Source organism: Papio anubis, chromosome 4, assembly GCF_008728515.1.
Source record: "Papio anubis isolate 15944 chromosome 4, Panubis1.0, whole genome shotgun sequence".
NCBI lineage: Eukaryota > Metazoa > Chordata > Mammalia > Primates > Cercopithecidae > Papio > Papio anubis.
In genome coordinates, this window is record NC_044979.1 from 108,069,088 (window position 1) to 108,095,638 (window position 26,551).

The following is a 26,551-nucleotide window of genomic DNA, read 5'->3' on the forward strand; positions in this document are numbered from 1 at the left end:
GGCCTTTTCCCTTCTTTCCTTAGAGCTTTAGATCATCTGCATTAATTTAATGGTCTGACTGTGCTTGTGTGTTTTAACTTAGGTCTTCTCAAATAGATTTTGGAACAGGTAGCTTAAATAAATAACAAATAGTTTGTGCATTCAGCATGTTTCTCTTTTGTCCTCAGGAGTAGATTGTTTTGTAAGGTCAAGCTCCAATAAAACACAAGGAATAGAGAACACGTTTGCAAATCCTAGCTCTGTGATAGGGATACCTACATACTAAATTTAGATAGACGGGAAGTGCCAGACCATAAAATGAGGCTGTCTTTCCCAAAATTTTCTCTCACAACATGGGGAGGTGCCTTGTGTATGGTACGGTCTTTGTGTAACGTCTCATATTAAAAAATGTTCTTCTAATACTCTGCTTTGATCCAGAAGGACGAACTGGACGAGATATCACATGAAATGAACTCAGTGAATGCTAGCTTTGGCAATGGTAAAAGGAAATAAAAGCAAAGAAATTTATCATGGATTTGGTCATTATTACTTGGGGCGAAAGTCCCTGTAGTTTTTACTTACTTCATACAAATGTAGAATAACAGAATAAATCGGAAAAAATAATTTCCTTTCATTTTGTGAGTGGATAATTGTTTCTTAGAATAAAATATTCAGGGACACCATCGTAAGGGGAGTCCACAGTGGAGACTGAAACCTGAGATGCCTTAGAAAGTTGCTCTAAAGTAGTTGCTTTAGATGCATGTGAAGCATCAAAACAAAATATTTAATGGAATATAAGGGCCACAAAGCCAATATTTCTCAACTGTAGGTATAATCCAGTTAGGAAATTAAATGTTGTAAGTAGACATTTGACTGTTTTACCTGTATCCCTATAAATTTACATATTCAAGTTGGGGGAGGGGAAAATACATATTTTATTAAACTTGTATAAATTTTCTCTTGAAAATGGAAAATCACCTTGTATTCAGGCACATCATATTTGAGATAATACATAAAACATTCTAATTACTTTTAGAAGCAGGTACAATTAGTCTTTTAGAAATAGAAAGCATTTTACAAATAGTGATATTTGTTCTGAAGTGACTATTAGATAACAAGTGTGGGGGTTAATTACACATTTTTATCTGTATTCCTGAATTGTATAAAGACCTCTCATGGGTAGTAGCAGATTCTGGAAGAGGAATTGTCTTTATATCACCTACAGGGTACCAATTTCTGGTGGTAATTTCCATATTTAATTTCATGTAATATATACAACATTTCCTTGAGATACATAATCTCCATTACCTTCATTTACTGCAGATCAGCTTGGGAATGGAACTTTCAGCACAACTCTATTTAAAATATTGAGACATTTCAGAAAGAATGTTTTATACAAGTAGTGAGAAGTGAAAAAGCCAGATCTATTATTGTGTGTCTAGTCTATGATTCCAACTTTGTAAAGCAAACACACAAAAGGCATGGGAAAAAGGTTGAAATAAAAGTATAACAAAATGATAATGTGATGAGGATCGATATCATACTTAAATGCTTTGTTTATTTTTGTGTGTTTTCGAATTTTTCTATAATGAACCAGCATTTTTATAATTTGAATACTTGGTGAATCAAAATACACTTCCTAAAGGGCAGTTACATAGAAAGTGGCAGCCCCAGGAGTCATCAAGAAATAAAGTCCATACACTTTCCTGCACCGCACTTTCCTGAAAAATCACTTCTCAGAAAACTACAAATTATGACTTTGATTGCTACCATTCACATTAAGTCAACTGGATAAAAGAGAATCAGAAGGTCACTTTTTAACTTATAAGTTAATTTCATCATACGATCTCAACCGCTAAGGAAACAAAAATATATAATTGCTTTTACTTTTCTCAATGCTGTATCAACTTTGTGAAAATTCTCTGAAAACTTTCATTTCAGTGGATGTAATAGACTAAGAGTATCTTTGTAAGATGTTTCCTCTCATCCAGGCAAAATTACATCTGAAGCTAACACATAATAAATGAACTTATTGGACTGATTTAGAAAAAACAATAAATGCAGCTTATGTCACTTTTGAGTATGGTCACACTGTGAAATATTTCGACATTTGATATTAATCATGCTTCGGTCAAATTATCAAATATTTCACTTTCTGGTGACCAAATGAGGAGGGTAGCTGTTTTTTGTTTTTTTTTTTTTTAACTTATTTCCATTGGTTATTTTTAGAATTGAAGAAACAAAATCTCTGAACTAAACTTGTTCACAAAACTTTCAACAGAGAGATACCAGTGGAACATAAGGCCTCCGTCCTTTAGAGATTTGCAGTTGGTCTAAGCTCCTTAGTAATGTCTCCCATGCTAGGGCTGGAAAAGTTCTGACTCCCATGGCATGAACCAAGTCACCTGACCTCTCTGTAGATTTCACCATGATTAGTGACCAAACCAGGAGGGAATCCTAGAAATCTGAGCCAGCTCCTGCATGCCTGCGTCACATCTCTTCTCTACATTGCAAAATTTGAAGAAAACTTACCTGTAATAATGAGCTTTGTTCAGGGGCCAAACACCTTGATTTTTTTGCCAAACTGTTGCCTACCACCTGAGAAGCCTTTATAAGAATCTCCCCTTATGTTTGTTTTAAAATTGTGCCAACATTTTTCAATATTTACATAAACGCATAAAAATTGGCCCTGCTGACATTAAGCCAAGACAAAGGTCAAACAAAATCACAAAAAAACCTGAATGTAATCAGGAATTTAAGGACTGACCTCACCCTGCCCTGGGCACTTTGGGTTATGTACATTCTCTCCTTGTATCACATACATTGAAATGTCTGATTTTACCTTTTCTCATGATTTTGCCTGAATCTTCTAAATCTTCCCTAAAGAGTTTTCATGTATACACTTTGTCTTAAGTGTAATTTAGAGTTAATATTTCCTTAATTTTCAAAGATAAACAATAATAGGATTTGTATGTTTGACATTTAATAAATAGATATTGAATATGATTTATAGGTATTTTGCGATTCATATTTATGGAGGGATGGGTATCTAGATTGATTCTAATGTAACTTCTTTTGGGTCGGGCAGGGTGGCTCACACCTGTAATCCTACCACTTTGGGAGGCTAAAGCCGGTGGATTGCTTGAGCTCAGGAGTTCAAAACCAGCCTGGCCAACACAGTGAAACTTCATCTCTACTAAAAATATGAAAAAACAAAATTAGCCAGGCATGGTGGCAGGTGCCTATAATCCTAGCTACTCAGGAGGCTGAAGCAGAAGAATCTCTTGAACCCCAGAAGTGGAGGTTGCAGTGAGTGGAGATCGTGCCACTGCATTCCAGCCTGGGCGACAGAGCTAGACTATTCATAGGATCAAGTTACAGAGGGAAATATTCCAAAGGCAAAAATGTGCCAATATTGCCTGATATCACATAGGGTCAGACCAGGGCGCGACAGATAGCCTTAGCTAGATCCCAGTCGTTGCCACAGCAGTGACTAGTCATGTGACTTTAAAACTATTTCACTCTTCTCTAGGCCTCAGTTTCCTCATCTGGCAGAATATAGGACAAGGTCCCTGCATAAGTCCCTAATGGGGAAGGGAGATAAAGCACTAGAGCTTATTTACCACCATTGTCCATCTGGCTCTCAATAAACTGTACTAATGTTAATTTTCTCCTTAAAGGAACAATATGCTCCGAGGTCCATTTTATCGTCTCGCCAAACACAATACATAGATCTTATAAGCAATAACTGCTACCATAAATGAAGAGAAGAAAACAAACTCAGAACCCGAGACCTTCTTCTTCCTGGAGGCACATATTCTAATTTAAAAGAACATGGGCAGGAGCCCAGCAAGCCAGAATCTCAAATACTTATCACCCAGACTGGCAGCTTTTGAATGTTGAGACTGTAGCTAGCACTTTTCTTTATCTCTCCAGCATTCTGGAAACTGTTTTGGTAACTGTTGCTGGGAGGATGAATGAAGAATGAGATGAAATCAGAGACTCTTTTCGTGACCTTGGAACTGACATGTAAGTTGAACTTACAAATTCTATTAAACTGGGTCATTTCCAAGGTATTAATAACAAGAGTCCCAGTAGCATAGGATTTTGGCTGACTGGCCTCTCGAAGAGCTAGGCACTAATAAGAGGTGGAAGTGCATTGGCGTTCTATAGTAATTCACTATAAAAATGAATTTTCTGTACTTATTCCCTCAGGATGAGATCAAAATCTATAAATATGGATTTGGCAGGCTGTAGAAGAGAGAACTTTCCATGGTATATCTGAAAATGCAGAGAAAGAAGTAATTTTCAAAATTCCATTTTTATGTCTCTCATAAAGACCTACAAAAAGTAACTTGGATCAGGAACACAATGGTTTACCTGGACTTTGTAATTCACGAGAACATTTTAATTTCTCTCAGAGTCACCAAATTGTGTGTGTGTGTGTTGGTGTGTGTATCCTAAAGTGAAATTTTAGTGTCCCTTACAGACAGGAGGAGATATCATGGACAAGTATTTTGTTTCCATATCAGCTATTTCAGAAAAATTGCTGTTCATATACTGAGGAGCCAAGGGATGAGATTCAGATGGGATTTGATCATTTTTTTTCCTAAAAGTGTCTATCCATTTTCATTACTAGGATAACAACAGAAAAAGTTACTTACCAAGTAGTACTATGAGCCTAGTCCCTTCAAGCAAATTTCTTGACCCACCAGTGCTATCACTGGTCTGAGCTTCACCATTCAGCCTTCTGATCCTCATGACGCGACCAGCAATCCAGCAGCTTTGAACTGTAATTTGATCTTCTGGCTTTGGAAATTATGAATGTAGGTTTGTGACATGTGATAGTTGTAATTTTCCCATAGGCTGCTAACGCTAAGGCAGTAATTCTTGAAAAGCACACCAGCAGAAAAGATATTAAAATAAAAGAATGGAAGCCAGGTGTGGTGGCTCAGAGGCCTGCTAATCCCTGCTTTTTGGAGGCCAGGCAGAAGGATTGCCTAAAGGCTGTCTGGGGAGTTCAAGACCAGCTTAGCAACACCGTGAAACCACATCTACTAAAATAAGGCAATAATAATAATGTATAATAATAATACAAAATTATCCAGGTGGTGGCATGCTGGCTGTAGTCCCGGCGCCTGGGAGGCTGAGGCAACAGAATGGGAGGCAAGGTTGCAGTGAGCCGAGATCCGTGCCATTGCACTCCAGCCACGGGCAACAGAGCAATAAACAACCAGGCTCAATGGAGTCAATGCACTACTTTCTAAATTGCCAGGAAAAGTATTCAGAGATTTGTCTTTAAAAAAATTTCCAGGTGTTCAATTGTGTGAGCACTGCTGAGTTATAGGAAAATTAATATATCCACTTTAAACACCAGGGCTTCTCTGTTGGCAATTTGGGAAGATACTTTCTAGAAAGGAGGAAGCTCTTCAGTGGCAAATGCAAATGTCAGTGCAGATATACTTGAGAAATTTGAACCAAGGTCTCCACTTTCAAAAAGCCAACATCTGGCAAATTGATGCTTTTGAGAATGCCAGGCTAAGAAAATGCTATGTTCTACAATGACTTGTGTTTCAGACATGAAGAATTTTTGTAGAATTCTATCTCCCATGAAACCATGTGAATTCTAACTTTATTAAACTATAACCCATAACGAAAAAAAATCAGTTCATCTGATATGTTGAAAAATCATATCACCAAAGCCGGAGTCTGTAATCTCAGGGGCCTGAAAGGAGTGCTTGTATGCAAGGACTGAGGGAGAACCGGTCACTAGCAACCTCCATGTCCTCCAGCTCCTGCTCAGCCCTAGTCCCTAGGTCACCTCGATAGGAAGAGGTATAAATGAAGGGTCACAGAGAGGGGCACCTGTGTCATACACAGCATCCCACGCCCCAAACCAATGAAGAGGACAATGGGGCTGGGTGAAAATTATGTTTGGAAAGGGTTTCTTTTTAGTAGAAAATTCAAAATTATTACGTGGCGCTGTCGATGACCCTTTACACCTGTGATAGACGGAATGATGGTCACTCAGTCTCTTTTGTCCTCTGGCCTTCCGTATTCCAGGACTATGAGGGGGAGCATCAGGAGTCTTAGCAGCTGTCAATATTCAAGAGCCATGGAGGATTTAAGTAATAAAATGTGAAAAAGTAATGAATTATAAAATCTTTTATTAAATTTACCAAAATATATAAGAACGATATGAAGAACGCAGTATTTAGTTTCCCTAAGGACATAAGATAAAACCTAAATACATGGAGAAACATACACTGTTGAATAAAAAGCTTCTGTCATAATGAGGCCAATACACCCTAAATTCATCTATAAATTTCCAGCAATTCCAGTCAGAATTACTATGAAATGTTGTTGTTGTTTTTCTAGGGTGTGAGGTTTAATGTTGGGCCAGATAAGCTGCTTTCAAATTCTATACGGATAAATAAATATGAGTGATTGAAAAATAATTTTCTGAAAAATGGTACAGTGAATAGATATTTGGCATAGTAGATCTTAGTAAGTATCACAAAGCTACTGAGATAATATGATAACGATACAAGAATAATGAAACCGACAGATAAAACAGTAATTCTCCAGAAAATGTGTCAAATATGTGTGCTCATTTAAAAAACTCTGCAGCATTTTTAAATTTTAAGGAAATGATGGATTGTTCAGAAACGGGCATTAGGAAAATAATTACCTGAGAAAATAAAAATATCACTCTACCTCATCCCAGATAACACAGGGTCCAAATAGATGAAAACTAAAATTACAAAGCTACACGTGGCCAGAAGGAGCATGTAGGAGAATAATTGCATCCATTGAGTAAAAGGGCATGGGATGGAAATGGGGTAGGAGAAACTTAACACACTAATTTTTAAGAAGTAAGAATGTGGTCAATTTTCTACTTTATAGTATTTTCAAATAAATGTTTTTGAAAGAAGAATAGACAATGAGGACTTGCTAAAAAATTTAGAGAAGAAAGTGACATGATCACATTTGCGCTTTAGGAAGATATATGTATGAGCAGAAAGCAAGGGTGCTGCCCGAGACAGCAATTTGTGTGAAGCAGATGGTTTTATAGTTGGTCGCCATAAGCCAATAAGAGGCAACAAGGACCTGGGTTGTTGCAGTGATCGTGGAGATGGACAGAGTGGCTGGAACAGTAAACATCAACAAGTTTCCTCGAGTTTTCAAAATATTCTTATGAAATAAATTATTATCTCAGGAAGTTGGGAATGAAGAAAAAGACACTTTAAAATTGGAAAACCTAGGTTCAGATTCCAGTTCTTCCACTCCTGGTGATGTGCCCTTGGGCACAGACACATCTCAGAGCCTTGGCTTGCTCACCTTTTAAATGGAGAGGATTAGACCTAATTCCCAGGACTTCTGTATGATATTTATAATAGAGTTGGGGACATAGGAGGTGCTAAAAACTGACTAATTTTCTCTTATCATTTATGCAATAATTCAGACAGAGAGACTTCACTTTGTAAGGTAGAATGGAAACATCTTATTTCTGTGTCTTTTTATCTGAAAATTATAAGTTATTGTTACTTCAGGCTGTCAGTTACCCTTGCAGCTGTCATAGATGGGATGATGTCCATTCAATCCCTTTTCGTCCTCTGCTTTTCCTTCTTCCAGGACCATGTGGGGAAGTATCAGAAGTCTTAGAAGCTGTCTACATCTCAAGAGCCTTGAAAGATTTAAGTAATAAAATGTAAACAAGTAAGTAATGAGTTATAACATCTTTTATTAAATTTACCCCCCAAAAAAAGAACTATGTGAAGACCATAATGTTCAGTTCTACTAAAGGCATAAAATGAAACCTAAATGAAGGTGTATAAAGATGAGCAATTTTGCTTCTAACCCTACGTTTTGGAACACACACAGCACCGCTCCCACATTTGTCATGTCTTGACATAATCAACTGAGGCAACTTAAATCCTGCTTCCAAGAAGATGGGTTATGAATGAACAAATATATAAATAACAAGTAAGTCAAGTGAGCTAAAGCACAGCTGGCACTGCGTTGCTTGAAGTTTTGCATCACTTTTTCAAGTTTGATGATAATAACTTTCATAGAGAACAGCTTCAACCAAATTTGTTAGACCATCAAAAGATATGAAGACATACCTCACATTTCATCAGACTATCTAAGCTAGTCTTTCCCACAATTTAATTCTTATAGTAATACTCCAAAGGAGATATAATCAACCACATTTCACAGATGAGAGAATTGGAATCCTAAAAAGGTTACACTTTTCAAGGTCATTTGACAAGTAAATAATGGAACCTGGATTTCAACTGAAGTCTAACAAATTCCAAACTCCTGGTTAACACCCATTTTTTATATATATATATAAAATATATATATGATGTATATAATATGTATACCTATATCATATGTATATATAATATATACATATACCACATATATGATATATTATATATCATATGTATACATATAATACACATATCACATATCATATGTACACATATATAATATATAATATAATGTATAATTATATATTTAATAATAAATGTATAATATATAATTATAAATATTGTGATATATTATTAATATGATATTGTAGATACAATAAACATATCATATGTATATAATATATGTGTCAGATATATATTATTTTTTATATATATATTTTTTATTATACTTTAAGTTCTAGGGTACAGGTGCACAATGTGCAGGTTTGTTCCATATGTATACATGTGCCATGTTGGTGTGCTGCACCCATTAACTCATCATTTACATTAGGTATCTCTCCCAATGCTATCCTTCCCCCTTCCCCAAAATAGGCCCTGGTGTGTGATGTTCCCCTTCCTATGTCCAAGTGATCTCATTGTTCAATTCCCACCTATGAGGGAGAACATGCAGTGTTTGGTTTTCTGTTCTTGTGACAGTTCGCTGAGAATGATGGTTTCCAGCTGCATCCATGTCCCTACAAAGGACACGAACTCATCCTTTTTTGTGGCTGCATAGTATTCCATGGTGTATATGTGCCACATTTTCTTAATCCAGTCTGTCACTGAGGGACATTTGGGTTGGTTCCAAGTCTTTGCTATTGTGAATAGTGCTGCAGTAAACATACAGTGCATGTGTCTTTATAGTAGCATGATTTATAATCCTTTAGGTATATGCCCAGAAATACCATTTGAACCAGCATTACTGGGCATGCTGGGACCCAGTAATGCTGGTTCAAATGGTATTTCTAGTTCTAGATCCTTGAGGAATTGCCACACTGTCTTCCACAATGGTTGAACTAGTTTACAGTCTCACCAACAGTGTAAAACTATTTCTCCACATGGTCTCCAGCACCTGTTGTTTCCTGACTTTTTACTGATTGCCATTCTAACTGCTGTGAGATGGTATCTCATTGTGGTTTTGATTTGCATTTCTCTGATGGCGAGTGATGATGAGCATTTTTTCATGTGACTGTTGGCTATATAAATGTCGTCTTTTGAGAAGTGTCTGTTCATATCCTTTGCCCACTTTTTGATGGGGTTGTTCACTTTTTTCTTGTAAATTTGTTTGAGTTCTTTGTAGGTTCTGGATATTAGCCTTTTGTCAGATGAGTAGATTGCAACAATTTTCTCCCATTTCTGTAGGTTGCCTGTTCACTCTGATGGTAGTTTCTTTTGCTGTGCAGAAGCTCTTTAGCTTAATTAGATTTCATTTGTCAAGTTTGCCTTTTTTTGCCATTGCTTTTGGTGCTTTACACATGAAGTCCTTGCCCATGCCTATGTCCTGAATGGTATTGCATAGGTTTTCTTCTAGGGTTTTTATGGTTTTACGTCTAACATTTAAGTCTCTAATCCATCTTGAATTAATTTTCATACAAGGAGTAAGGAAAGGATCCAGTTTCAGCTTTCTACATATGGCTAGCCAATTTTCCCAGCACTATTTATTAAATAGGGAATCCTTTCCCCATTTCTTGTTTTTGTCAGGTTTGTTAAAGATCAGATGGCTGAGGTGTGTGGTATTATTTCTGAGGACTCTGTTCTGTTCCATTGGTCTATATCTCTGTTTGGGTGCCAATACCATGTTGTTTTGGTTACTGTCACCTTGTAGTATAGTTTGAAGTCAGGTAGCATGATGCCTCCAGCTTTGTTCTTTTGGTTTAGGATTGTCTTGGCAATGTGGGCTCTTTTTTGGTTCCATATGTACTTTAAAGCAGTTTTTTTCCCAATTCTGTGAAAAAAGTCATTGGTAGCTTAATGGGGATGGCTGAATCTATAAATTACCTTGGGCAGTATGGCCATTTTCACGATATTTATTCTTCCTATCCATGAGCATGGTATGTTCCTCCATTTGTTTGTGTCCTCTTTTATTTCACTGAGCAGTGGTTTGTAGTTTTCCTTGAAGAGGTCCTTTACATCCCTTGTAAGTTGGATTCCTAGGTATTCTATTCTCTTTGAAGCAATTGTGAATGGGAGTTCATTCATGATTTGGCTCTCTGTCTGTTATTGGTGTATAGGGATGCTTGTGATTTTTGCACATTGACTTTGTATCCTGAGACTTTGCTGAAGTTGCTTAAAGTATAAGCTATAAAGTATAAGAGACCATGAAGATAATTTCAGAAAGATTTCAGAAACTCAAGGGTCACTCTCAGATACCAGAAAGCAAATAGCCTGTTGAATTGTATTATTTCAGTTAATTATGGTGGACCTCAAAAAGCAGTAGAAATTTCCTCTATCACTCATAATAGTTGATGGCCTTTTATTAAAAGACTAAATTTTAAGGTCATAAGAGATATTATTGATCCACTAAATGATAGCAAATACCTTTTGAGTGTCAAACATTATACGTATTTATTCTTTTCTTGCTAGCAGGAAGTAGGTGTTACTTTTCCCCATTTTTCAGACAAAATTGAAGCTTACAGAGGTTAAATAACTCCTCAAGATCACCTAGCTAATAAAGACCACACCAAGAATTTGAATCAAACAGACCAGTCCCCAGAGCCTGTGCCATAAGGGAACTGCTTGGCTGTTTATAATTCAGGGATTAATTTATGTCTTCATGAAGCGGCTGCATTTTAATACAAAATATGATGTTCTATTTCCTAATGGTTTTCAACTCTCAGCTTCATGCTTTAAAAGTAGTGTTTTGAATGCATTTAGTTATTTCTACTAACATGTAGCACCCCTTCCTCGCCATTTGAGGTATATCATACGTGTTATATTCCCCAATATTAGACTCCAATAACTGGCGTGTATTAACAGTAAAGTCTTAGTGTAACGAATGGAAAGGGCCCCAAACGCAAGGCAGGTTCCAATTGCATGCCTTCTGTGCTTGACAGTTTTAGGCAAGAGACTTCTACTTGCAGGGTTGTCATTTCCCCCGCCTCAAAATCAGAGGAGTGGGTGATCTTTTTGATCTCTTCCAGTTCCAACTGTGATTGTGAATTCAAATGATAAACTGGTTATTGAAACAATAGGTGTGGTGAAATGAAAAATGGAAGCTTCCTGTTTTTATTTTGATCCAATAATAAGGCATGTTGTTTGCTTCCTCTTGACTCAGCACTGTTCTAGGAAAAATCTATTCTACATAGATTCCTTAACAAAAACACGTTGATTCCTAAAGGTCTTCTGAATGTTTGGATAGCCAATGGCTTTGCAGCCCAGCTTGGCCACTACATGACGCCCATGACTCCAACAAACTTATCTCAGGCCAGTGTAAATGCAATATTCAAAAATCCCACCTAAGAAGGATGGGAACACTGAGGTTTGAGTAGGTAACATGCAGGTGTGTGCACACGTCCCCAAGAATGCACACACACATACATGGACATAACTGCAATCGATACAAAACACTGAACTGTGCTGATTCTTACAGGTACTTGGTTCTGGCCCAGTCTGGAAAAGCAAAAAGACCGTAAGTCAATCTACACATGCATACAAAATAGAATTCCCACCATGTTTCGATGTTATCTATTTATAATTTTCAATGTTGTAATGTTTTGTGGTCTTAAAAAATACAGGAATTATTATCAATGTACCTAATGTGCCTTGATTCTGAAGGACATGGTAATTGCCTGTGGTTTGGAAAATGTTTGGGCTAAAAGACAAGTTCTCCTCTTCTCATTTTTATATCACAGAGCTGTGCAGGGGCTTGGATCAGTGCCTGAATCCAGTGTTCCTGAGTGCAGAGCATCTTTGCTCTGGGTGAGCTTTGACCATCCTGGAGAAGAAGGCTGCTGCAGGGGTGGGACAAAGCCAAGACCAATGGCCAGCGGCCAAAGCCAGTCAGATGGCTGTGTGCTGGCAGCCAGCATACACGGATTTTACCTGAAGGAAAATGTCACGTTTTCCACAGACAACTGAAGAAAAAGAGCTCTTTGGATTACCCTAATCGTTATTTACTCGTTGGAACCACTGTTTGTGATGGATGGGTTATTCATTGTGCAAAATTAAGTCTCAAAGCATAAACATGAGGCTTCAATGAGTTATCCTGAAATCGGTGCTTGATATTCTGTCATATTTCTCAGTGCCTCGTACATTATCACCATTAATCCTTGTCAGTTATATGTAGTTTTACACGTTTGTTTTTTTATTTTACTCTTTTCTCTCCTTCATTCCCTACTCCTGTTCCCCCATAGGTGCCCAATCTAATGTATTTGATATCTGTCCTTAGATCCTCCGTATCTGTGAACACTAGAGTCAGGCACTTCCTCACATTTCAGTAACGATGGACCACATGGACCACAGTCCCATGAGATGATAGTGGTGCAGAAACATTCCTGTCACCTAGTGACATCGTAGCCATCATAATGTCACAACACATGACTCTCATTTGTGGATGCTGGCGTAAATAAACCTACTGTACTGCCAGTTGCATAAAAGTCTAGCACAACCAGTTATGCACAGTATATAATACTTGATAATAAATGACCATGTTACTGGTTTATGTAATCACCACATTATACTTTTTATCATTATTTTAGAGTGTACAACGTCTACTTGTAAAAAAAAAAAAAGTTAACTGTGAAACGGCCTCAGGCAGGCCCTTCAGGAGGAATTCCAGAAGAAGGCATTGTTGTCCTAGGAGATGACAGCTCCATGTGTGTTATGCCCCTGATGACCCTCCATGGGGACAAGATGTGGAGCTGGACTACAGTGATATTGAAGATCTGGACCCTGTAGGCCTAGGCTAATGTGTGGCTGTGTCTTAGTTTTTAGCAAAAATGTTTTAAAAGTGTTAAAAATAGAAAACAGTTTATAGAATAAGGATATAAAGATAATATTTTGTGCAACTGTACAGTGTGTTTGTGTTTTAAGCTAAGTGTTATTACAAGTCAAAAAGTTAAAAAATAAAAGTCGCAAAGGTAAAAAAGTTACGGTAAGGCAAAGTTAATTTATTAGTGAAGAAAGAAACACATGTTTTGATGAATTTAGTGTAGCCTAAGTGTGCAGTGTTTATAGTCTACAGGAGTGGACAGCGTCCTAAGTGCCACATCCTCCTCACCACTCAGTTTGCACAGCTCACCTGCAAACTCCATTCCTGCAGTAGAGTTCCCTATACAGGTGTTTTTAATACTTACACTTATGCTCTGTTTTTACTGTAGAGTTGCTCTATATCTAGATATATTTGGATACAAATGCTACCAATGTGTTACAGTTGCCTACAATTACTCAGTACAATGTACTACACAGCTTTGTAACCTGAAGCAACAGGCTACACCATATAGCCCCTCTATGCGTAGTAGGCTGTGCCATCTGGGTTTATGGAGAGTGCATTCACAATGTTAAGCCCAAGGATGCAAATCGCCCTGGGGCGCGTGACTACTCAGATATTCTTCTCGTTGTCCAAACTGCCGCGCGCGGCCCGTATATAAAATTGTTCATGAATACTGTGTTTTTCGTCTGGCCGCTGGCGTGAAACTGCTGTCCGCGTCTGCACCAGCTCATGCCCTCGTTCATGCCTTCCTCTCCACTGCTCCTTCATCCCGCATTGGCTACCGATCCATCCATCCATTCCCCCAAACACAGGCATGTATTTGCTATATCAGCGGGGAGCTCTGATGGACCCCTCACAGGGTCCTCTTTTTCCCTGGTAAGCCTTTCCCTGGGAATGTCCTCCCAGCATTGCTGGTCAGGGGGAACACACACTCACATCTTCACTAAATGCTACCAGGGCCATGTTATCAGAAACGCTCATTTTATTTATTTATTTATTTATTTATTTATTGCCGATCTGATAGCTATCAAGCTGTCCTGTCTCTACTGCAAATACAAAATTAGGGATTTAGTAGAAACCCCATCTCTAGTAAAAGTACAAAAATTAGCTGGGCATGGTGGGGCACACCTGTAATCCCAGCTACTTGGTGTCTGAGGCAGGAGAATCGCTTGAACCCAGGAGGCAGAAGCTGCGGTGAGCCAAGATCGCACCACTGCACTCCAGCCTGGCCAACAGAGTGAGAACCTGTCTCAGAAAAAAAAAAAAGAATGCACAGATCTGATTATTAGGAAGCTGAGGTCCTTTTTTATAGTTAGTATTCACTGAAGTATGAATTACCTTTCACGTCCTCTAAGCATACCAACAACGAAGCTGGAGTTAGAACTTATGTTAGAGCCCGTCTGCCTGGGACACAGCCTGGCCCTGCCATTTATTGACTGTGTGACCATGAACAAGCTTCCTCATGAAACTGTCTTAGCTTCCTCACCTTAATAAGTAAAAAGATCAACTACCTCATAGATTTGTAAAGATTAAATAAAATAATACACACAGTGTGTAGCAAGTGACAGTCAACGAATGTTATTATTGTATTATATTATATTGCCATATTATAAATAAATATAAATGATATAAACAAATTATAATAATAGTAATTATTATTCATTTCTTGACTTGAGTAAGTTCATTGTGGTTTTTAGACATTTATCCTTTGTGAATTTGGGGTGGAACAAATATTTTAGGCAAATCTGTCTGCCGACTAACTATCTCAAATATCTTTTCATTAAATATAAATTCTTAATTTTGGAGTCAAACTCTTTTTTTTCTTGCCATATACTTTGGGTGTTTTGCAGTGCTGTTTAAGAAAACTTCCCCCTCTCCAATATCACAGAAGTAGTTAGCATTTTCTTCTCATAGTCAGTTTCAAATTTTATTCCATGCTGATCCTGGGATGAGGGTTTCTGGACTTCCCTGAACTAATTGTTCAATCAGCCTCTTGTTCATTGACTCAGCACACGAGTGTACAAGATCAGGAATGAATACAGCATGCAGAGAAGGTTGGAGACAGTGTGCCACTTGGTGGGGAAAATGAAGGGCTAGGGAGTATCGTATTTACTCTAAATGTGGAAAGGATGTAGAAGGGTGAGAGGACAGTAACACATTGTTTTAAATCTAATGTATTAAAATGTTTACTTTAAAAGGAGTCACTGGAGAAAACAGAAAACACACAATCACTTGTCATTTTTTCAGCCACCTACCATGCATGGAACATTTTATCTTTGTCTGCAGAAATACACAGACACACATATAAATGAGTGTCATGCCTATTTGTATTATTACTCAGTAGAAAAAATGGTCAAAGAACACGAACAAATATGGCACAGAATAATATAAAATAGACCTTAAACAGAAAAAGATGTTTATCTTCACTCACAGGAAGAAAAAAGCAAATTAAAAACACAATGTGATACTATTTTCACCTGTCAAATTAGCAAAGCCCCAACATTAAGCAGTACGCTCTCAGCTTTCACACACATTGTGGGAGAAGGGGTTAGGGCTATTTCTATGGAGGGCAAGTTGGCAGAACCTATCAGAATTACCAGTGTACATGTTCAAATGACATAAAACACTATTATTCGTTTCAGCATTCTTTATAATAGCAAAAGATTGGAACTAAACCAAGACACTGATTAAAAGTATGTTCACCAGTGAAAACTACCTATATTTAGCTGGGTACAGTGGCTCATGCTTGTAAATCCAGGCCTTTGGGAAGCTGAGGTGGGCAGATCGCTTAAGGTTAGAAGTTCAAGACCAGCCTGGTCAATCTGGTGAAACCCTGTCCCTACTAAAAACACAAAAATTAGTTGGGCATCTTGATGGTAGCTTGTAATCCCAGCTAATGGGGAGGCTGAGTCAGGAGAATCTCTGGAACCCGAGAGGCAGAGGTTGCAGTGAGCCGAGATGGCACCACTGCACTGCAGCTTGGGAGACTGAGCGAGACTGCATCCAGAAAAAAAAAAAAAAAAAAGAGAAAAATACCTGCAGTGAAGTGTCCCTGTATACAGACATAAAAAGAGCTTTAGGATTTATAAATGAAAAGAGATGTGCAGAATAATATATGTTGTACACTCCCTGTGTAAGAAGGGTAAATCAGAACATATATATATGTACATGGATACTTATATATGTACATCCATATTTATCTAAATAAAAATTTGAGTGTTTTAGAACCATGTAAATGTTCAAATGTATTTATCTCACAATAGGATTAATAGGGTTATGCTATGAACATTATTTTTCAACACCACACCTATTTATTTTCCAGTGGAATCTACTATGTGAAAGGAAAAGGAAAACTCGGGACCCCAATTCACCATGCTATGTTTCAGAAAAAAATAAGCCAAAAGCTGGCTCATGGGAGAAGCTGCCTTTCCTTTTGTGCCTAAACAGAGAACTACAGATGAAAGGTCAAATAGCTCCAGAAGTAGCTACTCTATGTTCACTGTATCTTATGTAAAGTGCTGATCTACTGAGAGCAACATGAATACATAATTTGGCAGTTCCCCTGCCTGCTCCCTTGCTCTTGCAGCATGTGGATTGTTACACACTTCTTCTTTCCGCTCCAGCCCACTTTCCTTTTTTAAATATTGAGGCCCTCAAATTCATCTTTGGAGAAAGGCACAGACCATAGACTGTTTCGGTGATTCCGTGTTATTTTCTTCTGGGCATACCCTTCATCTAGGCAAAATAAACTTCTAAGTTGATTGATGCCTGCATCAGATACTTTTTGGTTTATTACTGTCTCTAGAGTAGAGTTACCAACAGTGCACGCCAATACTGTGGAGGGCTTGTGTGTGCCAGGTGCTATTAACTCATCTAATCCACATAACTTCAGGAAATGGAGCATTATAACTTCATTTTACATAAGGAGATTATGGCACATAGAGTTCCTGGAACTCCTCGTGCCACACAGAATGCCAAACACCATGCAAGTTCCTGGGACCAGAGAGCCTGTGCTGAGCCTCTCCATCACGCTGCCTCTCTGGTGTTAGGGCAGCTCTCCTGGGGGTATCGTGAGGATCAGGAAGCCGGTCCTACTTGAGGAAACACTCTAGAGCTGAGGCTCTGCAGTGCAATGCAGGAGATGGTGTCCTGTTGCCACTGGAATGTCCTAAACCAACTTAATCTGGTGACTCTGGTGACTTTTAAAACAGAAGCCGCATGGGCTCCTTCATTCGGTTATGATTCCTCTTAGAAGGTGTCATAGACACTAGGTCAGGGAAAGAAATAGAAATGGACCAAATTGCTACAGTCCCAAATAGGTTGGACCGATGCCCACAACCAACACAGAATTCCATAGCCCAATTGCCATGAGGTTTCTTACCTTGGATTTTCAATTCGATATCATCCAATTAAAATACACATGGACAAAAGTCAACTTTTCATTGTTTTAAATTTATTTTGCCTATTAGGAAAAACATACCACATAATTCAACTTGCAAAGAGGCTGCTTCAGGGTGTGTAAAATGAAAGGCTTCCAGGCAGTTATCTGATTAAAGAACACTAAGGGAGGGACAAGGCTAGAAGCCGTGGACTGTCTACACCATGGCAGTGGCTATTTGGGTTGGCTGGAGGAGCTGTGGAGAATATGGAGAGAGTGGTGCTGGAGACCGCCATGGCTATTCCTCATTGTCATCACAGAGTGAGGTTTTCCGTGTCTGCCCACTGGTTTGAAAACCATTTTACAACAATGATAGAATAGTACACACATGAAAACTGAAATACTTAAACCGAGCCCAACTAGATCCTCGGGCCTTCTAGGGACAATAACCGATGAGGAAAGATGGCGTTCTTGTGCCACCGTCTGTTACGATCTCTCTCCATTGCAGCAGACAGCCGTTCTTCTAAGCAGACAGACGGCGATGATGGCAAAATAGACCTCACTCTTGACGAGCAGGAGGAGGTACATGTAATATGCAGAGGTGTTTGTGAGCTGCAGCAGTAGTGCATCTAAGAGAAATTTCACATGTTCTTTTTACAGAATAAGACATATTAATGGGAGAGGGGTTCACAAATACTTATTTCTGACGATTTACGTTGAAGTGATATTCTACCACCACCAAAACCTAAAAGTAAACATCTACTGCTACCACCACCACGAAGAGTCAGATAAGTCAGAGTTCAGCTCTCAAGTTGATTAACAACCTCTGCTAAATTCACATAGAACATTCTAAGCTATTAAAAAGTAAGGTTGCTTTGTAGGAAAGCAAAGAAAGTGGTTAATCCAGATTCGCTGATGTGTTAGGTAGTTGTGGCACACCCACCTGTCTTTCCTAAATGTCTCTGATTATGGCTATGCTATTATTGGGTGATTGCATTTAATACTATTTGAGGTTTTGCAAGATATATATGCTGCCAAGGAATAGTAAAGACAGTGGGGGTGGACCACTAGTGGTTACTCAATGAGCTACAAGGCTGAGTCTCTGCCTGCAGAAATTTCCATTTTACATGTTTTGTCTTTATGATGTCAGAACTCCAGAAACATCAGTACTTGGTGTGGAAAAGTGATGTGTTCATAACTCCCGCCCTTCGTTAAGTGAGGTGTTACTGCCCCTCCTTGACTGGTGTGGCAGCTTAAGTCAGAGCCCCTTGGTATTGGAAATAGAAGAAAGTTGAGCAAGGCTAGAGCCAATGCTTCTAGTCACATTCTTTGTGCGTATGTAGAGAGAAAAGGCCAGAAACAAGTACTCATTCTGTGTCTGCTAAATGAGATACCCTATGCCAGACATCTCACATTCATGCCCTTATCTCTTCAGTAACTGTAAATCTGGCGTAATTATTCGTGGTTGGCTGATTAAAAAAGATGTTACTCACAAAATATAGGTCACTTACATCTAATCATTAAAAGAGCTGGAGTGAAAGTTCACTCTGCAAAGTCCATGCATCCACCCATCCCCACATTATGTCCTTTTTTTTTCGGGTTCCTGGCTTTGTAATTTCTTGCTATCTGACTCTATTGCAGAAAAATAATAGGAAACTTACTAAGTACATAAACTGTTTGATGGCCTGATTTGAAATCCCAGATCTAGCTGTGTGACATGTATAGGGATTTTTATAATTATTTGCTTTAAAGGGACTGTAAATTGGGAGAAAAAAATAATGTACCATTTTATAGGGGTGTTAAGAGGGTTAAACAAGAAAATGCAAAACACAGCCCAAACCCTTCTGTGTAAAAAGCACTTGATAAACACTGGTTCGTGTTATTAGCTACTAGCAAAGACCAAAGACTAAAACAAAACAACTCGAGAAGCAACATGGTATCATGTTTTCCCCAGTCATTAAAACAAAAGACATGAGGCCGGGCACAGTGGCCCACATCTGTAATCCCAACACTTTGGGAGGGCGAGGGGGCAGATCACGAGGTTAGGAATTTGAGACCAGCCTGTGAAACCCCGACTCTACTAAAAATACAAAAATTAGCCAGGCATGGTGGCATGCGCCTGTAGTCGCAGCGACTTGAGAAGCTGAGGCAGGAGAATCACTTGAAGCTGGGAGTCGGAGGTTGTGGTGAGCTGAGATCGTGACTGCCTGGGTGACAGAGCAAGACTCTGTCTCAAAAAAAAAAAAAAAAAAAAAAAGACACATGGATGAATAAAATGTTTTTTGAAATAGTTAAAAGCATATCACTTTACCCTCTAATTTACAGCCATCTCATACCCCAAAGCAATAGTTTGCTTTGTTAATACAACTCCTAGAAAATGAGGGACTAATTTAAAATATCACAAGGTCCATTCTGCAGCATCCAACCTAAAAAAATCCATTCCCTGATTTTTCAAGGCAGAGAAGTTCAAAAGTTAAAATGATCAAGAGGAAGTAAAAAACACAAAAACTTACCATTTGCATCTTTTGAACAATTGTCTTTGGGATCCATTGTGGTGACATCTAGAAGAATGAGAGCAAGTACTAGTCAATTATTCATGCCCATTATTTGTCAAGATGTGTGTGTATGTTTGTGTGTGTGTGTGTGTGTGTGTCATTAAATGAATATTGATAAAACCTGTCAACAGAGAGGCAGGAGGACAGTTATTAAAAATATGAGCCCACAATTCCAAAAATAATTGGTCTAATTCTATGTGATTAGATAGATCTAATTCATATATTATGGTTTTGCACATCAATATATTGAAGTTCATGGAGAATATTTTTTTTCTTTTTTATTCCAACTGGAGTGTAGTATCCAAGATCATTTGGTTTTCCTTCTGTATTCATAGCTCTTAGCACAGTGTCTGCCACAAAGTATGTTTTTGATCAATACTTGTTCAGTGGAAAAATAAACAGAACAAGTGGCTACTTTAAAGCCTTTAACACACACTGCTGACATGAGACCAGCAAAAAGGTTAATTTGGTTTTTTTTTTTTTTTTTTTTTTTTTTTTGAGGCAGTGTCTCACTGTTGCCTAGGCTGGAGTGGAGTATAGTGTGGTGTCATCATGGCTCACTGAAGCCTCAAACTGCCCAGGGTCATTTGATCCTCCCATCTCAGCCTCTTGAGTAGCTGGGAGTACAGGGACATCAGCACGCCTAGCTAGTGTTTGTAATGTTTTGTGGAGACAGGGTTTTGCCATGTTGCCCAGGCTGGTTCTGAATTCCTGGGCTCAAGCAATCTTCCTGCCTTGTCCTCCCAAAGTGCTGGGATTACAGGGGTAAGACACCACACCCGGCCAAGAATTCTTTCAGTCCTAGAATCCACAACAGAATCTTACATGTTTGAAGGAGTCTGACTTAGAAAAATTTCTCACCTAAGCAGAAAAAAGCAGTCATTCCTTTCCAAACCATGCATGTCTCCAATGTCCCTAGCAAGTACCCATGATTTTCTGGAGGTACAGTGCTTCTGGACATAACAACAACATTAACAAAAGCTAATATCTACTGAGTGTTCATTATTGTGTCAGGAACTATGTTAAATGCTTCCCATGCATTTTTTGTTTAATTCCCCAATAACACTGAAGTGAGTTGTATTATGTATGGCCCCATGTTCTGAATGAGGAAATAAAGTTTAAAAAGCGCAGGCAACTTGCCGAGAGTCATATCAGTGAACAGCAGAGCCAGTATTCAGGCAGTAGTCATAGGGGAAGAAAAGAAATTGGACATGTGAAAAGTGCTCTGTAGAAATAATTCACAGAAATAGATAGAAAGTAATTTATAAAGAGACAATATAATGTCACCATTGTGTACTCTAAGAAAATCTCTTTCAGTATGTTAATTATTCTCAGCAAATGCTCGTTTTTATTACAGGAGCTCAGCATTTCAGTGCAATTCTTTCTGGGACTAGAAAGAGACGGGCCAAGTCACATTGATAGTTCTCTGAATAAAACCTGAGGTGAGAGTTGAATGTATCTGTGATGTTTTAAAAAAAAAGGAAGATGCAAACATGCAAACAAAGACAATATATTTTAAAGCAGAAGAAAACAGAGTTGCATTGGTGTTTGGGTTTATTATTTTTCTAGTAGATGTGTTCTTATCTATACGGATATGATTCTGGTGTGCCGTTTTATGCACTCACTGAGATCTTTATTTCATGTATTCTCAAAAATGGACTTGAGGCATAGGTTTTGGGTAAGTCTCACGAATGCAAATGTTTGTTATCATGTCTGCATGCCCAAATATCTTTAAGGGCTGACTTTAATGGGTTTTCAATGTTTTCTTCTTTTCCTTAGGTTAATTTTATCTATTAAAAGATAAATGAAAATGACTATTACTTATTTCCATGTATTGATTGAGATAAAAAGAATAAAGTAACTATTCCCCATAATAAAATCTGTAAGAGTATCCTGAGTTCTCTCTCTCTCTCTCTCAATCAACATTGGTTGCAAATGTGGACCAGATTAGTTTTATCTCCTTTAAAAGCACTTCATTGATTATATAATATGATCATTTCTATGTTATATTTTTAGCTTTTCTCAGAAAAAAACAAACTTCCAAAAAAGAGCATTAGAAATCTACTGTAGAATGACATTAAGAGCAGTGTCCTCCTTAACGTAGTTGCCTTGAGAAGCGCATGAAAGACATTGTGCTTTTAGGCCAGGCACAGTGACTGACGCCTATAATCCCAGCACTTGGCAGGCCAAGGCAGATGGATCACTTGAGGTCAGGAGTTCGAGACCAGCCTGGCCAACATGGTGAAACCCCATCTCTACTAAAAATACGAAAATTAGCCAGGTGTGGTGGCGGACGCCTGTAATCCCAGCCAGTCGGGAGGCTGAGGTAAGAGAATCGCTTGAACCCGGGAGGTAGAAGTTGTCGTGAGCCGAGATGGTGCCACAGCACTCCTGCCTAGGCAACAACAGTGAAACTCTGTCTCAAAAAAAAAAAAAAAAAAAAAAAAAAAAAAAAAGGCAGGTAGAAAGACATTTTACTTTTAGAATTTATTGTAAAGGAAAACACATTATAAAACTGTAACTTGTCGCCTGTATAATATACACTGTCCTGGAACTTACTATACGTTTTATTTTGCCCTAATCACTGGAAAAATCAGATCACGTAAGCACAGTGGTAAGACTACCCTCAGGCTTTGCACATTTGCCTCCCCTTTGTGTCTCGGCAAAGGAAATAGAAAATTGGAACTGTTTTTAGATAAATATCATTTTGTCAACAATGAACCCATCGTTTTTAGGTTAAACTTTGTGGGTAGCAAGATTGAGGTGACTCTGCCTGCTTCAGTAGAACATTCCTGAAAGGCGTATATTTGTTCTTATTTCCAGATCAAGTAAAGTCATCAAGAGAAGGGAGAACTCTTTTTGAGCATTTACCACTTGCTTCGTGGCTAGATGCTTCCATGTGTATTGTTTCCTTTAATCCATCTAACAACCCTAAAAACCAGCATGTGACTTTCTTATTTTGGATAATGGAATTGAGGCTGAGAAACCTTCCGTAACCTTTTCAATTTTGTTTTCTCCAAAACCCACACCATTTTAATTCTATAGAAAAGTAGCAGGGCATTTATGCTACCATTAAATGTGACACCAATTAAGAAAGATTTATGCTTGTTTTTCATTAATAATGAAAGGAAAAAATGCAGGATTCCCTTTCAAAGACGTGTTCGGAGAGATGATATGTGTAAACACATACCTGTCTTTATTGGAGGAAAGATAATTTCTTGATCAACTCCATTTTTATTATTCTCATGTCTGACGATACATCTGTGCTCTTTATCCAGTGACTTTTCCGGCACTGTTAACCAGCTAAATTTCATGTATGTGTCGTTAGTCTTCACGGTGTTCCCCTCCTGGGATCCCAGAATCGTTTTGCTGTTCTTTTCTTGCCAATGTATCTTAATAACATCCGGGAAAAAATTCTCAAGAAGACAAAGGTATGTTCCAGCCTTGTGGAGGTTTGTTTCAGCAATGGAAGGAAGAAATATAGTGGGCTTGGGTGAAACATCTGCATCAAGGTGTTTATCTATGGGGAGAAATGGAATATGAATTTAAAAGAATCATGAGAGAAACACACACATTGCACGGTTTGGAATGGCCTAGTACATAACAATAAAAAGAGACGGTGCCGTTGAGCTAGTGTCCACCGGGGCCTTTCATCCAGGATAGGCTGCACAGTACTTATTACTGTGCTTATTTTACAGAGGTTGAAAAGAGGATCAAAAAGTTAAATAACTTGCCAAAAGTCACAGCTCTCAAGTGTCAGATGCTGGATGAAAACCTGGCCTTTGTTTATTCTGCACATGCTGTGAGGGAGTGTGATTTTTAACTGCCTCCTACCAAGGCTTCCAATGTTCATGAACATATTTATTTTCTTTTTTATCTCTTTAGTTTCATTATAGTGAAGGGTGTTTTCAAGGTGGATGGCAGGGGAAAGGGGAAAAAGATCAGATAACTTCAATGATCTCTCTACAGATGAGACTCTTTGGTCCTTTTCCCACTTTCGTTTCCCATCCTTTGTAACTTATGTTCTTTGACCAAATAACACACATTCTCATGTTCCACAATTTTGTGTCCTCCCACTCTTCATTTCACTGATTCTGCGATGCACCATATTTATCTGATTATTTATCTTATTTCCCATATGAATAAATGTCACATTCTAAAAATCTTACTATTTATCTTATTTCCCATGTGAATAAATGTCAGCTTTTTGGTTTTGTTGGTTTTTTTGTTTTTGTTTTTTGTTTTTTTGTTTTTGAGACTGGGCTTTTTCTGTCGCCCACGCTGGAATGCAGCAGCACAATCATGTCTCACTGCAGCCTCAACTTCCCAGGCTCAAGTAGTCTTCCCACCTCAGCCTCCCAACTAGCTGGGACTACAGGCATGCACCACTATGTCTGGCTAATATTTGTATTTTGTAAAGACAAATTTCACCATGTTGACCAGGCTGGTGTCAAACTCCTGCACTCAAGTCATCTGCCTGCCTCAGCCTCCCAAAGTGCGGGGATTAGAGGTATGAGCCACCATGCCTAGCCATTTTGTTCACTTTTATTTTTAACAATACATAGTCACTTGTTTTAATGAGAATCTACTTCCATGTGTACGCACTGTCTATCAAGTTGACCATGTAGTTTCAATGTATATACCATGAGCAGTCCTCCTAGTTAATATCTATCTTTATATAACATCTCAATTTCACATCTGCACCCTCCAAGTTTTGGGGTGGAGCAGTATTTACAGCTGTACCTCCAGATTATTCACCATCTCTTGAATTTAGAAACAAAATGGCAACATTTCCAAAACTCTTATTAAACATTTTTATTGATTATTTTCAGAGATACTCTTGCGTTAATCTTATCCAGTAATACACTTATCAGAATTTTATGTTTTCCCCTACCTTTTTCTCCTACATTTGGGGATAAAATTTTAACCTGTGCTCCTTGTCAGGTAATCACAGGCCTTCTTCCTTCTCCTTTCCTTGAAGCTTTTGATCATCTGTATTTATTTAATGGTCAAGCTCAAATAAGACACTAGGAATGGAGAACACGTTTGTAAATCCTAGCTCTGTGTTAGGGACACCTACATACTAAATTTATATAGACAGAAAGAAAGTGCCAGAACATAAAATGAGGCTTTCTTTCCCAAAATTTTCTCTCACAACATAGGCGGGGGGGGGGGGGGGGGGGGGGGAGGGCGCCTTATGGATGGTACAGTCTTTGTGCAACCTCTCATATTAAAAAATGTTCTTCAAATACTCTGCTTTGATCCAGAAGGTCTAACTGGACGAGATGTCAACATGAAATGAACTCAATGAATGCTAGTTTGGGGTGATAGCACCGGTAAAAGGAAAGAAAAAGCAAAGAAATGTATCTTGAATTTGGTCATTATTACTTGGGGCTAAGGTCCCTGTAGTTTTTACTTACTTCATACAAATGTAGAATAACGGAATAAATCGGAAAAAATAATTTCCTTTTATTTTGTGAGTGGATAATTGTTTCTCAGAATAAAATATTCAGGGACACCATCATATGAGGAATCCAAAATGGACACTGAGAACTGAGATGCCTTAGAAAGTTGCTCTAATGTAGTTGCTTTGGATGCATGTGAAGCATCAAAACAAAATCTTTAATGAAATATAAGGGCACCAAAGCCAGTATTTCTCAACTGATATTGGTATTGACATAATCTTTAACTTTGTAGGTATGATCCAGTTAAGAAATTAAATGTTATAAGTAGACATTTGACTATTTTACCTGTATCCCTATAAATTTACATATTCAAGTTGGGAGAGGGGAAATACATATTTTCTTAAACTTGTATAAATTTTCTCTGGAAAATGAAAAATCACCTTGTATTCAAGCAGATCATATATGAGATAATACATAAAACATTCTAATTACTTTTAGAAGCAGGTACAATTAGTTTTTTAGAAATAGAAAGCATTTTACAAATAGTGATATTTGTTCTGAAGTGAGCTGTTGAATAGATGGGGTTGATACATTTATCTATATTCCTGAGTGTATAAAGACCTCTCATGGGTAGTAACTTGAATTCTGGAAGAGGAATTAATATTTCTATCACCTACCAAGTGCCAGGCATTCTGGTGGGTAATTTCCATATTTAATTTCATGTAATATATACAACATTCCTTCGAGATAAATAATCTCCATTACTTTCATTGTACAGATCAACTTGAAATCGGAACTTTCAACTTTGCTCTGTTATTGCAAAATATTAAGGACATTTGAAAAGAATGTTTATGAAGTAGTGTGAAGTGAAAAAGCCAGATCTATTATTGTGTGTCTAGTCTATGATTCCAACTTTGTAAAGCAAACAAACAAAAGGCATAGAAAAAAATGTTTAAATAAAAGTTAACAGATAATGTGATGAGGGTCAATATCGAATTATATTTTTTTGTTTATTTTTGTGTTTTCCAATTTTTCTATAATGAACCAGC

General features: G+C 38.0%; 1 protein-coding gene and 1 long non-coding RNA gene across 16 annotated transcripts in view; both read right to left on the reverse strand.

Moving 5' to 3' along the window:
• Positions 1 to 26,551, reverse strand: part of LOC103882891 (T cell receptor gamma constant 1) — a 126,456-nt gene that overhangs the window by 44,852 nt on the left and 55,053 nt on the right. For 7 of the 10 annotated variants that reach the window (XR_004183257.1, XR_004183259.1, XR_004183258.1 and 4 more), the window contains one exon: positions 23,288 to 23,617. Coding sequence is in view for 6 of the 10 variants with exons in the window: in XM_031665374.1 (XP_031521234.1) it covers positions 23,288 to 23,617 (330 nt within the window). In the remaining 4 variants the exon portion in view is untranslated. Of the gene's footprint in view, positions 1 to 17,597; positions 18,193 to 20,055; positions 20,104 to 23,287; positions 23,618 to 26,551 lie in introns of those variants that run through there. The other 3 variants (XM_031665372.1, XM_031665373.1, XM_031665371.1) reach the window with 2 other exon arrangements.
• Positions 1 to 26,551, reverse strand: part of LOC116268535 — a 102,255-nt gene that overhangs the window by 5,764 nt on the left and 69,940 nt on the right. Inside the window, exon 3 of one of the 6 annotated variants that reach the window (XR_004183261.1) lies at positions 3,270 to 3,274. The exons of the other annotated variants lie outside the window; for them this stretch is intronic. This is a non-coding gene — a long non-coding RNA (uncharacterized LOC116268535). The remainder of the gene's footprint in view (positions 1 to 3,269; positions 3,275 to 26,551) is intronic. 6 annotated transcript variants of the gene reach the window in all.